General features: G+C 50.7%; 2 protein-coding genes across 13 annotated transcripts in view; one reads left to right on the forward strand and one right to left on the reverse strand.

Annotated features, from left to right (window-relative positions):
- Positions 1 to 16030, forward strand: part of SH3BP4 (SH3 domain binding protein 4) — a 166625-nt gene that overhangs the window by 54313 nt on the left and 96282 nt on the right. For 10 of the 12 annotated variants that reach the window (XM_068138103.1, XM_068138096.1, XM_068138097.1 and 7 more), the window contains 2 exons: positions 3333 to 3482; positions 11970 to 12103. The gene's annotated coding sequence lies outside the window, so the exon portion shown is untranslated. Of the gene's footprint in view, positions 1 to 1022; positions 3483 to 11246; positions 11425 to 11969; positions 12104 to 16030 lie in introns of those variants that run through there. The other 2 variants (XM_068138100.1, XM_068138106.1) reach the window with 2 other exon arrangements.
- On the reverse strand, positions 5191 to 6020 carry ARL4C (ADP ribosylation factor like GTPase 4C). Its single transcript, XM_068138109.1, has one exon. It carries the CDS (start codon positions 5857 to 5859, stop codon positions 5281 to 5283), a length of 579 nt encoding a protein of 192 aa, XP_067994210.1. The 5' UTR covers positions 5860 to 6020; the 3' UTR covers positions 5191 to 5280.

The raw sequence follows: 16030 nt of genomic DNA on the forward strand, positions 1-16030 counted from the left end.
ATGCTTGCAGAGATCTGCTGCAGCTTATAGACAAACCACTTCCTTACTGCTTTGTCTCCTAGCTGGCCCTATGCAGGGCACTGTCTGGTGGCCTGGGTGCCACATGCCATATGGGTCCCCAGACATCAGGCTGGGGACCACAGCTCCAGCATCACTTACTCTTTTGCTGAACTGCCTGCCTGCTTTGGGAAATGGTACTGCAACACAAATCACAACCAGTGTGCTGCTTCAGGGCACTGCAAGGTCAGCAAGCTCCTTCTGCAATGTTTTCATGACAACCGGCCTAAACACACAAAAACCCCTGCTGACAGAAGCACTTGCTGGCTGAAGAGCCTGTGTGCCTTGAAGAAGGATGTCCACCCTTGCAGTATGAGGCACAAGGAGCTTTGTCTGCAGTAAGTTAAACCCCTCCCACCCCTTCCCACAAGCCAGTGGCTTTTCTAATAAAATAGATTCAGACATCCCAGCTTAGCCACCCCCAACCACATGGCTGGGGGTAGATAGAATCATAGAATCACAGAATCATTTTGGTTGGAAGGGACCTTTAAAATTGAGTGCAACCCTTCGGCCAGCACTGTGAAGTCACCACTAAACCATGTCCTTCGGTACCACATCTACACATCTTTTAAATTCCTCCAGAGGTAGTGACTCCATCACTCCCCTGGGCAGCCTGTTCCAGTATTTGACTACACTTTTGGTGAAAAAAATTGTTCTGAAGTCCAACCTAAACCTCCCCTGGCACAAAATTTGAGGTTGTTTTCTTTTGTTCTATCACTTGTTACTTGGGAGAAGAGACCAACCCCCCCACTTGACTACAATCTCCTTCCAGGTAATTGTAGAGAGCAATAATGTCTCCTCTGAGCCTCCTTTTCTCCAAACTAGACAACCCCCATTCCCTCAGCTGCTCCTTATAAGACTTGTGCTCCAGCCCCCTCGTCCAGTTGCAAAGTCACACACACATGAAGTCACAGCCTACTAAAACCTACAGCCTACACCCTTCTATTTCTTTTTCTCCATCACAGGGACACAGCAGGACAGAGCAGGCTCCCCTGTGTGTCCAAAGGATTCAAGTCTGGGATCCCTGAGGCACAGATAAGCCTCTACAAGGACACACCACCAGTGTGCAGAACACCATGCCAGCATGGAAACCTGCATAAATACATCCTGCCAAGTGGGAACAGTGAGAAGTCCCTGCATGCTAAAGAAGGCGCAGGCACTGCAGCATCCACTTCCAGGCTTTCATATCCATGACACAGGCCTGGAGATCTATGTGATGCCATGAATGCTGCCTGGAAGATGGGGCCAGAGGTGCAAAGCAATGTTTAGAAGCATCTTCAGGAGTGCCAGATTGGACCATGCTGCCCACCACGACACCTGTGTGGCAGACAGGAACCCGTCTGTCAGAGGCTCTCTGCATGGTCCCGAGGCAGCTGAGTGCTCAGCTGCTCAACCCCTGAATGCCACAGATGACTGTCCAACTCAGCTCCAAGTGACTTCTGAGCAAGCACCAAGTCTTGATAGGAGCTCAGTAACTGCCTTCAGGTTCATTTTGAGGTCCTGCAAACCTTTAGGGCCCCACAGCTCTGATCCTGCAAAGAATGTCATCTCACCTGGACACTGTGCAACCTGGAAACCAGGGAAGCAGAAGGGAGCCTGGCCCAAATCTGGAGAGGAACAAGCGCTCATACGCCCTGCCCAGACTGTGCTTTCATGAACTGGGTTCCTCATTTCCTCTCTGCATGCCATGTCATCATTTTAAAAAGAAATGAGAAGTCATTTACCACCCAGCTCGAGCTCTCCTCTCCGAAATGTCACCCTGTTTCCTGTGTCAGCAGCCACCCAGCAGCAGAAGCAGCCTCCAGCTCTGCAGCATCCTGCTCTCAACTGTCTGCCGGGTGCTTTAACCCCTGCAGACCTGGCGTTCTGCCCCCAAAACGGCTTGCCTGAGGCCATGCATCTGAAAAAAACCACACCATCGAAAACAAAACTTTCTGGCTTCCCCCTCCCAGTGCTCTGCTAAGGTCATCACCTCTTTCACATAGATTTCAAATAAAAAGAGGCAAGGGAAGAAAATACCTACACCAAACATTCAACCCCATCTTGAATATTTCCAGGGATGGAGCTTCTACTACTTCTCTGGGCAACCTGTGCCAGCATCTCACCACAACAACCATAAAATAATTCTTCCTTTTATTATTATATACATGCTGCAGAGAGCTGCCACACAACAGACCAGTGCCAGTGTGCTGCTGGGTGCTGAGTGGTCCTGAGCAGGTCCCTTCTCTGTCACTGTGCCCACATCTCTCCCTGGGGAGGCAGAAGCAGCCTCCTTCACAATATGCACAGAGAGCCAACTGTAAAAACGCAGCATCGATACAGAGAAATAAGCAGAACACCGTTTGGTTGTGGTTTGTTGTTGGTTTTTTTTTTTTTTATCAGGCCCTTTCATTGTATAAATAATTTATTTCAGTTCACAGCATTATGTCTGCATCTTTTAAAAAAAGAAGAAAAGACAGGAGGAACAGAGACTGATGGACAATGGCAAGGGTAGGACACAGGCAGCGGGATATCCAACACTGATGGGAACACTGCAAAGGTACCTGGGGAAATGAGATCAGTACCTTGTGACAGCTGCTTTAAAAAAAAAAAAGGGTAAAAAACCAAAGTCATTCAAACATTCAGAGAAGATGCACAACCTTGCAATAAGCCCAGATAAGCCCAGCTCATTTTAGGGTAACAACCCACTCTATTCCCCTTAACCACCGTTTGGCTGAGGCACCTCTTCTTCCAGCCCACCGTAGGCAACACACATCTTCACACATGAGAAATCAGCATATGGTTGGGAAACGTTACAGAAATACCACAGAAGTCATTAGCTGCTAATTGGAAAAGTCTTTTTAATTATTGCAGAAAGCAGAGTTGGTGGGAACGGCACCACCACAGCGTTGTCCCACCTGGCTCAGCTAAACCTTCGAGCTGGGGCTGCCAGTGCAGCACCAGCTGAAGCATTCTGCCAAAACCCAGCCACTTCTCCAAGGGGATGCTCAGCTGAGTGGAACAAACCCCCAAGAAGGATGGAGCTCTACAAATGCATACCACCAGGCTTTCCACACCAGCATTTCCCAAACCAAGACTTAGGTCTTGACAGCAAGGAAGCAAAACCCGCAGCTAATAGTCTGCATGTCATTTTAAAAACCTGATTGTTTTTAAGCTGGTGGGGGAAACGTAGCTTTATGTTTTGCCTCTAAAATGGGTTGCTCTCCAAAAAAAAGGGTTAATGCATGTAGCTTCTGTGGCATCAAAATACTTTTTTTCTTCTTCTCTCTCGACAGCAACTACTGAAGTGTTGGAGGTGAAGACAAAGCAAAGGAAACCCAAGGAAGCGGGAACAGAGCCACCTGAACTGATGGGACCAGCCCACTTACTCAGCGTGCAAGTCAGGACTCGCTTTGGGAACTCAAATCCCACAAGAGAAACACTAGGTGGGTGCAACATTTGTTTCCTAACAAAACAAAAAAACACTACTATGTGGAAGGTGCTGCACTCATCACTGCAAGGGGAGAATCAACTCCCTGAAACCTGAAGGGCATTTTTCTTTTGTCTGCTTGCTGGTTTCTCCTTGGCTGCTCTGGGAAGAGGCTTTCAAACGGGAAGGCTGGTGTAAAATCACCAGAAAATCCTTCCAGGCTGTGTGGCTCAAAACTCAGGGTATTTGGCCCCTGAATGCTGCCTGCTCCTGCCCCATGGGCAGCACAGAAAGCTAGGACCCTGGGTTTCTCCTCTAGAGAGCTGGGTCCCAGGCCAAACCAGACAGCAAATGGCTTTTGGTCCCGGTCTCATCCAGGTACCAAAATGATCATCTGCAGAAGGACTGTGGGCGAGGCCTGCCCCTGCCCCAGGCGCTCAGTGGGCAGAGGCGGCCGCGGCCCTACTCAGATACTGCTGTCAGCAAGGGGTTCTCTGCTTTGAATCAGGTTTACATCTTTATAAAAAACTAACACCCCCGTACGTTATCGCCCCCCGACACACACACACACCCCGCCCCTGCCATTCTCCCGGCGCTGCCGAGTCCCTTTCCAGCAGAGATTTTTGCAAGCTCCAGCCATCTCAGCAGGCAGTGCCAATAACCATCCGTCCATCCATTCATCCTGCCCTGCCATGACCCCCCCAACCCCGTGTTTGGCAAGCGCTGCCCTGACCTCCTGCACTGACCGCTGACCAGCATGGTGACCAGGACCAAGAATCTTGCTCCTTTTGTTCTTGTTGGTTTTGCTTACTGTTTTTTTTCTTCTTTTTAATAACCCCTCGTTTGTCTCACCCCAGCTGGAGCAAAATAGCACCTTGAAGTGTGCATCTGCCTGGGCTCGATAAAGACCTGCTCGGGGCTTTGCTTTAGCAGACGACACAATGAAGCCTTTGAGAAGGGGGACTCCTAGACAATCCCCACACACGCATTTCCAGCAGCGTTCACCCCAAACCCCTTGTTGTTTTTTTGTTGGGTTGTGGTTTTTTGTCGTTGTTGTTTTGTTGTTGGTTGGGTTAAAACTCAGCACCACTCTGCAGCTGCTGAGCACCCCCGGCACCGCAGCCTCAACCCCTCCCTGAGCTGGAGGCTGCCTGTCCTTGCTCTGCGCCCTGAAACACCAGCCGATGGTGGGGGTGGCACCTCACCCATAGCCCCCACACACATATTTTGTGCTGGTCCAGCCCACTCCTTGCCACAGACAAACGTGGTGGGCGGGGAGCGATGCGGGCAGGTATCGGGGTGCAGATGGAAGCTCTCTCACCGCTGACCTTCACCCGAGCGCTGCCTTCCCTCCCTCCCCTTATCATCCATCCCTCCCCACCCCAAAATGCACATGATAAAGATCCAGAAGCACATCGGGCTTCTCGCCAATGCACTTGAACAGGGTCCTGCCCTGTTCGCCCCTCGCACACAAAAGCTCGGTGGTTCCCAAGAATGGAGGGGGTTTCGCGCCTCAGGACGACTCCAGCCCGGTCCGGGGACCCGGGAGGTCCGGATCTGGCCCTTGGTGGTCCACAGAAAGGGTCAATGGGAGAAGGGAGATGCCGGTTCCCACCCGCAGCCGGGATCTGGTCTTGGCTGGCAGGAACGGCTTTGTTATCACCACTATTGTCTGTTCATTTCGAATGGAGGGGGGGAAAAAAGAAAAGAAAAAGGACTAAAAGTACAATTAAAACAAAAAGAATCGCTTTGGTTCTCACTCCCCCTCGGTTCCTTTGTCTGCTCCCCCATCCCTCCCCGCCTCTGCGGGGCTTCTACCGCTTCTTCTTCTGCTTGAGGGACTTCCTCCGCTTCAGGATCATCTCGTAGAGCTTGTCCATGCCCTCCGTGAGCCCCTCACCAATGATGGCGCAGGCGGGCTGGATGTGGTAGGTGGTGGAAGGGGTCAGCTCATGGAGGGCCAGCTGCTTCTCAATCTCAGCCACCGGCAAGGACTTGGGCAGGTCCTGCTTGTTGGCGATGACCAGCAGCGGCGTGCCCTGGTTCTCGGCGAACTTGGTCACCTTGTGCAGCTCTGTTTTGGCTTCCTCCAGCCGGTCCACGTCCACTGAGTCCACCACATATATGATGCCGTCGGTGCAGCGGCTGTAGGACTTCCAGAGCGGGCGCAGCTTCTCCTGACCACCCACATCCCAGAAGTGGCAGCTGATTCCCTTGGCAGTCCCGTTGCTCAGACGGATCTTCTCCGTGTTAAACCCGATGGTGGGCACAGTGTTGACGAACTCGTTGAACTTCAACCGGTAAAGCACCGTGGTCTTGCCCGCCGAGTCCAGGCCCAGCATGACGATGTGCAAGGACTGGAAGGCGGAGATGTTGGAAGAGATGTTCCCCATGGCCACGGCTCCAAGCCGCCCTCACAGCCCCGCGCCCATCCCCGCCGCTCCGCGCCGCCGAGCCCGCAAAGGCACGGCCCGGGATGAGCTGGGCTGGGCGCGGAGCAGGCGGCAGGCAGGAGGCAGGCAGCGCGGGACGAGCAGGCAGAGAGCAGAGAGCGAGCGACGCTGCTCCACGCGGCGGCAGCGCGCGGGCACTGCCGGGCAACGCCCCGCCCAAGGGGTGGGGCTACGCCACCGCTTTCCGCCGCCACCGCCCCCTGCCCGGCCCCTCCTTCCCGTGCTGCCCCCTGTTGTTTGCGCCGCTGGCTGCTACTGCCTGCCCCACCGCCTGCCCGTCCCCTCCCCTGCCCGCACCGTCTCGTGCCCGTCCCGCCCCCTGCCCGTCCTGCCGCCTGCCCCCCTCTCCTGCTGCCCACACCGCCGTCTGCCCGTCCAACCTCCTGCCTGCACTGCCGCCTGTCCCGGCTACCTAGCCCTTTTTCGTTCCGTCCCTCATGCCTGTACCGCCGCTTGTCTCCTCTCCTCCTTCTGCCCGCATGGCTGTCTGCCTGTCCGTCCCCTCTCCTGCCTGCACTGCTGTGGTCTGGGACCTGCTGCACCACTCCGCCCCGGAGACAGCCCCCGGTGGGCGTCTTCTGGAAGCGAGTTCCCCGCTGTGGTTAAAGCTTCGTTGTCCCTACACTTTCATTGTCACTCATCACAGAAACCATAAAAGAAAGGGGGGCGGGAGGGTGGGGAAGGGGGGAGAAAGACCCCTAAAAATAGTGCTAGGCCAAGGCATTATTAACTGCACGTGAGGCACAAGGAGGGACCTTCTGCTGCACCATGTGTAATCCTCAGCTGAGGGAATCGAGATGGGGGTGGTGGTTTGCAAAAGTGCTTCAGGCACAGCTCTGCAGGGACAACAGGCAACAGCAAACAGCTGAGCCTGAGAAGCGGGAGAGCAATGCTCTGTTGCTGGAAAAGCTGAGCAGTTACTGCCACCACCCAGCGTGGTGCTGGCATGTGGAGCATCTACATCCCCCAGGATGAGAAGAAGCTAAAAACAGGGCTGTGAAAACAAGGAGGGGACTGGAGCATCTCTCTTACGAGCAAAATCTGAGAGACCTGGGGCTGTTTAGCCTGAGGAAGACTGAGAGGGGATCTTAGCAATGCTTAGCAACATCTAAACAGGACATGTCAAGAGCACAGGCCTAACTCTTTTTGGTGGTGCACAGTAACAGTGGGCACAAACTGAAACAAAGGAGGTTCTATTTGAACATGAGGAAATACATCTTTCCCGTGAGAGTGACAGAGCAGTGGAACAGGCTGCCCAGAAAGGTTGTGAAGTCTCTTGTGGAGAGATTCAAAACCTTCCTGGATGCAGTCCTGGACAGCCTGCTCTAGATGTCCTTCCTTTAGTGGGGAAATTGGAAGAGAGGTCCCATCCAGCCCCCAACATTCTGTGATTCTGTGTGAGATGCCAGGAGGAGAAAAACTTACCTGTACTGAATCCAGGGCAGGGGGAACACTTACAGTTATTGCTACTGTTAATGCTTTTTTGCATCTCATACTTGATAAACACTGTGAATGCCCACAATCCCTGAGGTACTGGTGGGTGTCCACCTTTCAGTGCCCAGCACAGCTCAGTTTCCCAAGCCACAGAGCTACCAGCACAGCTGCTGTTCTTGGAAGCTCATTCCAAGTCAGAGTGGGGACAGAAAGTCACCTCTGCAAAGCCTGTCCTGCTCTTTGCCGTTTCATTTATTTCTGGTTGTGCTCCTGAGCCAAAGAGCAGCAGCAGGGCTGATTCTCCAGTATTACCCATCCATTCATTTACAGCATTTGTAAAATAAATATCAGCTGTATCTGACAGCTTAACTAGAAATCCCCAGAGAAGGAGATGCACTGCAGAAGACAGATACTGCTTTTAATTTGAGATGCTTTCACCACGTGGTGTGCAGTGAGGATTGTCAGGCTGGAGTGGGATCATTCCTCATATTCATATTTCATCCCAAGGATATGTGTTGCAGCTTTCCATGGAGATAAAGCTACCTGCTATCATATGCTGTCACTAAAAATCTAGGCAGCTCACTGTGATGGTCTCTGATAGTGACACTGGGCAGAAACCACCATGTGGTGACAGTGTGAAAAGTGCAGGGAGTCTCATTCCTCCACCCACTACCCTGGCACACCACTGGGAGAAATGTTCCTTGGCATATGTAAGGTGGCATCATCTCCACACTCTGCTCTGTTCAAGAAGTGAAGCACAGGCATCATATGACCTGGCAAATGGACATGTTTGTTGCATCAAACTTGTCTTGATCAGGTGGCCTCTGAGCTGGCACGAGCTCAGGCTTTCCTTTGCGACCAGATGAAGGTAATGAGCTGCCACAATGAGCAAGTGGAGAAAGCTGTGAGTGATCACCTAACCCTAGAAGCTGGAGCATTAAAGGAAAAAATAAAAAGACAGAAATAGAAGGATAGGGTCACCAGCAGATCTGGCACTATTCTCATCTCTTCTGCCTGAATTGCTCCAGCAAAAGCTTTCTTAAATGCTGCTCTGGAGGATAATCCCAAGGCAAGTGCAACCCGGTCTGTCCTTAGAATTAGTGGCTAATCTGTGCACAATGGGTTTGTGCTTTAGGAATTTACTGTCAGATCCAGGAGGGCCCAGGAGATGCTGTTTCAGCACTCCCCAGGAATTTCCCCCTCTCCCCTCCATCACTTTCAACCTTCTCCCTCCCTCCTCTTACTGCTGATCCCTACTGCTGAAAACGGCTTTGAGCCTCAAGTCCTTTTCTAAACCGACCACCACAATTTCTTTTCCCCCAGCTGACAGAGTCCAAAAGAGAGGCTTCTCTGCTTTGCACTCTTACTTTTTTCACCCTGGCATTGTGAGTTATAAATAAAGGCAAGATTAGATAGACAGGCTGATCAAACCTAGGGGATGTTCTAAAAATCAGCCTTATATCAGATGATCCCAAGGGGATGGAGATAAACAGGAGCATGGCAGTGCTGAATTATGCTGCAGCTAATGCCAGCTATCCACAAATAAGCTGTTAAGACCTCCGCTGAATATTAAGTGCAGAAATAACAGCGTTAATCGCAGCTGAGAGGAGCCTGCCACATCCAGTCGGTGCCAAATTTAGGGAGAGGAAACCCATAAGCCCCCCCACCTCTGCTTTTTTCCCCCCCTACTCTCCATCACACCAAGGTTAAGCAGCCAAGGTTAAAGCCAGCATTAGCATCTAAATGTGTGTCTGCCAGGAGCATTTGACAAAGGGATGCTCACTGGTCCCCAACATTTCACTCCAGCAGCAAGAAGACTGTTGCTGCCATAGTAACTGTTTTCAGACATGGCAATTATTCTTCTCAGCTCTCCCCACCTCAATCCCATCTCCCTTCCCCCGCTCATCTTGTGCTTCAAAGTATCTTCCTCCCCCATTTTTGGGGGTGAAACACAAAGGGCCCGAGCCTGCCCACAACCACCAGCCCTGTGTCCAGAGAAAACGGAGGGATGCTTCCCTCGCTCCCACAGCCTGCTTGTGGATTATTCATGATAGTGACTTTTAATCTGTATCCAATTAGCTCTTCAGCACCCAGGCAAAGTGAAACCTTGGAGCAGCAGCTCTTGGCAGTTCTTTCTGGCAAAGCCAGTGACTTGAGGAAGGGGAAATTCATTCGCAGAAAGCATCCCAGCTTCTGGAGCATCCTTCCCCTGCTCCTTCCTTCTTAATAGAATCTCCTGGTTTTAGCCTGCTACCTTTGGTTTCTCCATTAAAACCAGAGACATCAGGCCAAACAAAGTTGACAGATGAGGGCTGTAATTAGGGCTGTCTCTGTTCTTGGGGACCACTGAGGCTAATTAATACTACTCCTGCGACTAATGCCTGGAATGCCAGAACAACAACAAGGGTGTGCTGAGAGCCAGAACTGCAGCAGTCACCTCCCCAGTAGCTAATCATGGGATAAGGCATGGGACCAGCATCTCTACCTGGCTTAGGGGAGTCTGCTTCCTTCTTTTTCCAGGGTTTTTTTGGGTGAGCTCTGCCTGAGCAGCAGCTCTTCTGGGCCCACATGAGCTCATGTGGGAAAGAGCACCTGCACCTGTCATGGTTAGCATCCTTGTGCTGCTCTCCTTCCTATCTTCATCCACCTTCTTTCTTTCCAAGGACCTTTCAGCCCACTCACTGGATAATGAGGCCAGGTAATGTAGGATCATTAAGGATTGAGTAGCCTGTGAGTCCCACAGGAGCCTTTTGCATATTAACTCTGAGGAAAAAGAGCATCATGGATTTAATGGGATTCCTTCCCCTCAGGAAAGGCAGAGTTTTATTCTGTGGGGCTGCAGAAGCAAGGTGATACAGCTAGATACCCCCACTGAAAGGGTGAATGGGGGAGAGCAAAGGGACACCAGGGACTAATAACAGATATAGACAGAGACTGTACGTTTCACACTAGGCTATTCCTCTAAGTGCTCAATTCACACCTCTGGTACCACTTCCTTCAGTGGTTTCTAGAGACAGCCACAGTTGGGTGTTCAACCCAGCGCTGGGAGAATCCATGTCCCTTGGAGTGGGGCCCTCCAATCCCTGCCTGCTTCTGCCCACTTGAGCATATATGATCTTGGGGCAAGGGCCAAGGAGGTGTTGTGGCTCAGGAGCTCCTGGGTGAGTTAGTGGATGGATGATGGAAGGATAGGTGAAGGGGGGGGTGTCTGTGGGGAGAGGTGGAGAATGGAATGCAGGATGGATGAAAGTATCAGCATAGCAGAGAAATGGCTGAATCCACAGAGCTCCTAATGCAGGAGTGAGAAATAATCCATTCATCTGCAGCACAGAAGCTCAGCTCCATTTCATGACCTCAGATGCCTCCTCAGGCCATGAAAAGTCCTTCAAGGACCAACTAAAAGCCAACTTTACAGCCTCTTCCCCAGGAAATGCTTAAAAAGGTCACAAACTGAGGAAGAACAAAAATCTTCCTCTAAAGTAGTTGACGTGAAAACATCCTTACCAAGGCAGATCAAAATCCATCTAGCCCAGTCATGTCTGCAGGCAGCCGGGGGGAGACCATTGGAGGAGCTCAAGACCAGGGCAGATGTCTATTAGAATTTTTGGTGTTTTTTTTCTTCTCCCCTCGGTTAGGTGAGTGCATACAAAAGCACTGTGAGGCTTTACAAGCTTCTAGCCTTCTCAGCATCCTGGTGCAGAATGCCACAACTTCCCAATTTTTGAGGGATAAAAAGGAATCTCCTGAGCATGGGACTGCCTGGAAATGTGCTCTGCAAACTCACACAGACCAAGTATGATCTTGCAGGTTTAAAGCAAAGTGAGCACAAAGGTTTTCTGGTGCATTAAGGTGGGATTTTTCACCAAAAAAAACACTCTTTTTTTGTGCTGTGCTTGCACTTCCCCCATCCAGGTCCATGAAATTCGTCAGGAAGAACAAAACATCTGCCTGACTCGAGCAAGCAGAGACAAAAGAAGCAAGCTCACTTCCTTTGTTCCTGCAATTTACTGAGATGACAGACATCATTTTTGCCCTGAGTGCTGTGTCCCACCACTGTGGCTGAGAGCACCGGTAGGGGACACAGGGCTGTCTTACACTGGATCAAGCAAAACAGCACTTAGCCTTTCTCCCTTAACACCTGTGCTCTGGTGTGGGTGCCCTAAGCTTTGATGTCCTAACTAACCTTAGTCTGAGTTTGGACGCTTAGACTAAAATCCTGCGGAGAATGAGGAAAGTAGAATGCCCTCTTTTGGTCATTTTAGAGGTTGAAGTTTTAATCAGCTCTACAGTTTATCTTCTGCATCTGTGACTCCATTAATCGAAATTTACTGCTGCCCTCAGAAGGGTGCCAGGAACACTGCCAGCAGGGAGAATTTGATGGTTCTTCACCTCTGTGCACCTCCTGGTTCCCAGCGTTGTGGCTGCCGGGCAAAGCAAAGCCCAGGAACAGACTTCCCAGAGAGGTCATAGGTTTCCATCCCTAGAAATATTCAAGAACAGGTTGAATGGGGCTCTGGGCAACCCCATCTAGTTAAAGATAGCCCTGCTTGCTGCAGGAGTGTTGGACTAGATGACCTTTAAAGGTCCTTTCCAACCCATTTTATGATTCCTTGCAGGAGTGGAAGAAAGCCCTGGAGAAGGCTAAGCTGGATCTGGGATGGTCACCCATGGAGAGCCCATAGGAAAACAGATGTTATTTGGGAACTCTGTTCCACCCCCTCATCTTGCTTCACCACGGACACACCTATGGGTGAGTGAGATGCCGTCTGGGCTGAGAGAAAAGAGAGAGCAACCCTTTCCTCCTACTCCATAAGCCATGAGACTAGACCCCCTTAACACCCTTTGCACTAGCAATTCCTGGAGGGGAATAACCACTGTCCCCTCCATGACTTCCAGCTGGGTAAATAACCACTCTGAACGACCACTATTGTGCTCACAAGCATCCTGAGGCCATGGAATAGGAGACTGAAAATCCAGTGGTTTCATTGCCTCAGGACATTGCTTTGGTTTTGAATACAAAGCCAATGGAATACTGGGCGGGGGAAGCATACCTGTCCCCACCTAGACCTGTCCCCGGCAGGATGTTTTATGCTTGCTTACATACTGAACACCCCTGCCGCCTGTCACTGTGAGGGGGGAGGAAATCTGTCCTTGAAAGGCTCATTTAGAGCTGCACAATCATATGGCAGCCTGGAAGCTCAAAGGAAAGTTAAAACTCTTCTACATGGGAGGAAGGATTCTGAATCCGGGAGAGTTAAGCACAAAGAGGTATGGTGCATAGCATGGTTCAGGTTTGTCTGCAGCTGCATGGTCACACATCCCTCCCTCATTCCTGTCCTGAATAATGCTGGGACTCAGCCACTTCTTACCTTGGCAAAATTCTTGCCCACAGAAGTTTTGTGTGAGCTAAGAGTCAGAGATGCAGATTTTGCCCTATGGAAAAAAAAAAAAAAAGAAAGTGGATTAGCCTCACTGCAGAGATAAGCAGAAGGCTTAGAAAAAAAACTCAATTCCGCAGCACCCATTCCCAGGGCAGTAAATCTTGGAGCCTACTGAGCTGCAAGTGTGGCAAAGAGAGTGAAAGCCCAGAGCTGGTGGAGATTTAGAACTCATGAATCAGGCAGTGCTGCTCAGCAGCATGCAGCATCTCAAATTGCCTCCTCGGGTGATTTGCACCACGAATTTCTGCTGAGCCCCCCAAAATGTCAGAGCCCTTTATTCACTCCCTGAGTGTCCTTTTCTTCCTGTTATTTATTTTTATTTTCCCCTTAAAGGAGCCCTGTGTCCAGAGTGGAAAATGCTGAAATGATTTACCCATATTTAGCTGCAGTACAGTTGTCTGCAGATATTTTTGTCAGCTGGAGCCCAATTTAGATAAACAAATGCACCAGGATCATGTAGGAGGTCAGATCACAGCTACTGATCCACACCTGACTAATCACCAGCCCCAAACTCCCCTTGCAGCAACAGCTTTAATAAACCAAAGTCTCAGGCCTGCAAGGAAATGGCTAGTCAGGGGGACAGGGAGCATGCCCACTGTCTCCATGGCACTGTGGGCAGCTCACATGAGAAGACAACCCAGTTTCAAGGCTGCACCCTGGGCAATCACACCTTGCTTGTTCCAGGAGGCAGAGGTGTAACTGCAATATCGATTATTGCCTCCATCACAGCCAAGCCTCTGGGGTCTGAGGAACTACCACTCTCCTTAGCACCTTTCAGGCACAATGGTGAAGTGACACAGATGATGCCATTTCACATCGTGCTGAATGTTACCTGCCTGCCAATCCAAGAGACAGCTCAATGCAGCAAAGCTCTAATTCAGTCAAGTAGGGTCTGAGCCACGTAATGAAGTGTAGAAAGGGGGCTGGAGCTACATGTTCACATCACCAGGCTGGAATTACAGCCCAAATGATGTTTATCCTCAGCTGGGTGATTTCTCACAAGGGGTTGCTCCTGCCAGGTGAGCTGGGAGATGAGCACGAAGAGATCAACCTTGGGCATTAGAATCATAGAATAGTTTGGGTTGGAAGAGACCTTAAAAGGTGCGTGCCAAAGACTGATGCTGCTGGTGCCCTGATCCTACTTGCACATTTCTTCTCTGGTCAGTATCTGCATTTGCTTTGCTGGGCTGGGGAAAGAATCAGAGCTAAAAGCTGCCCTCTTTTGGCCTTTTACACTTACTAACCTGAGTTTCAGTTTGCTGGAAAAATGAATTAAGAGCTGGGGCAGGAATTTCTTAAGGCATCCCAAATACTCTGCACTTCATCACTCTGGTGCCATGTGAGGGACAGGCATGGTACCTGACATCAGGTGAACAAGGAAGCATCTTCCCCTGCTTAAGCTTCACAAATGGCACCTGTCAACACAGAAAGATAAGTCTGGGCTGACACAGAGGGTCTTTGTAGCAGAGATTAATCCAGATCACCTCCATCCTGGAGCAGTGCTCAGACACCTAATCATACTGCCCCAGGGCCCAGGCTCCAACTGTGTCAGGCTGGATGCACAGCCTGGCTGCCAAACATCCGCTGCCAGCATGTGGCATTTGTTATCTGCTTTTCTCTTCCTGAGGCCATCTAAAATGCATGGTCTTGTATGGATAACCTACCCTCGAGGGAGCTGTAACTGCACCAGCTTGAATTGCTTTTCCCATGGTGCTGTGCTCCCTCCAAAGGAGGGGAAACAGTCGCTGGGTGCTTGTGCTTACTGGCAAGTGAAGGACTTGCAAATCAATGTCTCCCTTGCAATCAACGTCTCCATTCGGTGTCCTCCAACTGCCAGGTAGACAGCATTGGTCAGCACCTCTGTGACAGGCTCAGTGCTGGCATCTGGCTGTCCCTACTATACACACAGCAGCTGAGCAAAGCAGTGACCCCTTGCTGCAAAGGAGCCCAGTTTTGATACCAAACAAATATCCTATGGCACAGAATTATCCGTCTGTGCTGCCTGACAGTAGGGCCAAAGCTGGTCCAAGGAGCTCAGGGCCAAAAGGACCTCCTAAAGAGCACAGAATAGTGGGGGTTAGAAGGGACCTCTGGAGATTTAATCCAAACCCCTGCTAAAGCAGGGTCACCTAGGCCAGTATGGCACAGGATGGCATCCAGGTGGGTTCTGAATCTCTCCAGAGAAGACGACTCCACAACCTCTCTGGGCAGCCTGTTCTAGTGCTCTGTTACCCTCACAGTTCAGATGGAGTTTTCTGCGTTCCAGTTTGTGCCTATTCCCCCTTGTCCTGTTGCCAGGCACGACTGAAAAGAGTCTGGCCCCACCCCCTTCACACTGTTTTGGTCAGTGAAAAGTATTGGTAAGATTCCCTCTCCAGGCTAAACAGCCCCAAGTCTCTCAGCCTTTCCCTGCAAGAGAAATGCTGCAGTCCCCCACATCAAAGACTTCGCTGGACTCTTTTCAGTAGTTGCTTGTGTCTCTTGAACTGGAAGCTCAGAACTGGTGAGAAAGACAACTGCAGATGACATTAGCCTCTGTCCTGCTCTTCAGAAAGCCAAAGCCATCAAAAAAGAAGCAATCCCGACTAACCAGATAGGGAAGTTTCTGCTACACTGGCAAAAGCTGTTTTCTAGGGCCACCTGGTGATGGTCTGGAGACAAGGTGTGCTTTCACATTTCAGGGGCCCAAAGGAACTCTTCATACCTGGTGGCTCTAGGGGCTGTAGCCTGGCAAAGTGCTGCCCCTTCCCACCCCTTCCCATCAGATTTCGAGTCCAGTCGGTGCATATAGCATTGCCTTGCACACATCCATGCTGTACACATTTAACATGCAGTTTGGCTCCTTGGACACTTCTGTTCAGGCAGGCAGACAGTAAAAACAAAAAGCTGGTGTGCAGAATGGCAAAGCAAAGTGAAGTGAGTTGACCTGCTGAGAAGTGTACCAGCTTTTTTACCCTAAGAGGAACTAGCCTTTGAGGCTCACTGGTAGCCACAACTTGTGTTTAAATCAGCAAGGATCTGAGCAGTGAAGAGCCTAGAAAGACGCAAATGGGCTGTGAAGAAGGAAGGTGAGCTGTCCTGTGCCCTGAGAGCAAGTGACCATACTGGCAGCACCCAGAGCATCCAAACCATCTCTTTTGTGCACTCCTCCTTCACCCAGCTGACAGCCTTTCCCCAGCAGCATCTATGTCCACCTCCCACTCAATTCAGGTTGTGTTTTCCCTGTGGGATATGAA

The sequence above is a fragment of the Melanerpes formicivorus genome, unplaced genomic scaffold (assembly GCF_026170545.1).
Source record: "Melanerpes formicivorus ecotype bairdi unplaced genomic scaffold, bMelFor1.0.p_v2 SCAF_5, whole genome shotgun sequence".
Classification (NCBI taxonomy): Eukaryota; Metazoa; Chordata; class Aves; order Piciformes; family Picidae; genus Melanerpes; species Melanerpes formicivorus.

Coding starts and splice junctions, on each gene's coding strand:
- ARL4C (XM_068138109.1), bottom strand. CDS start 5,859: ATGGGGAACATCTCTTCCAACATCTCCGCCTTCCAGTCCTTGCACATC.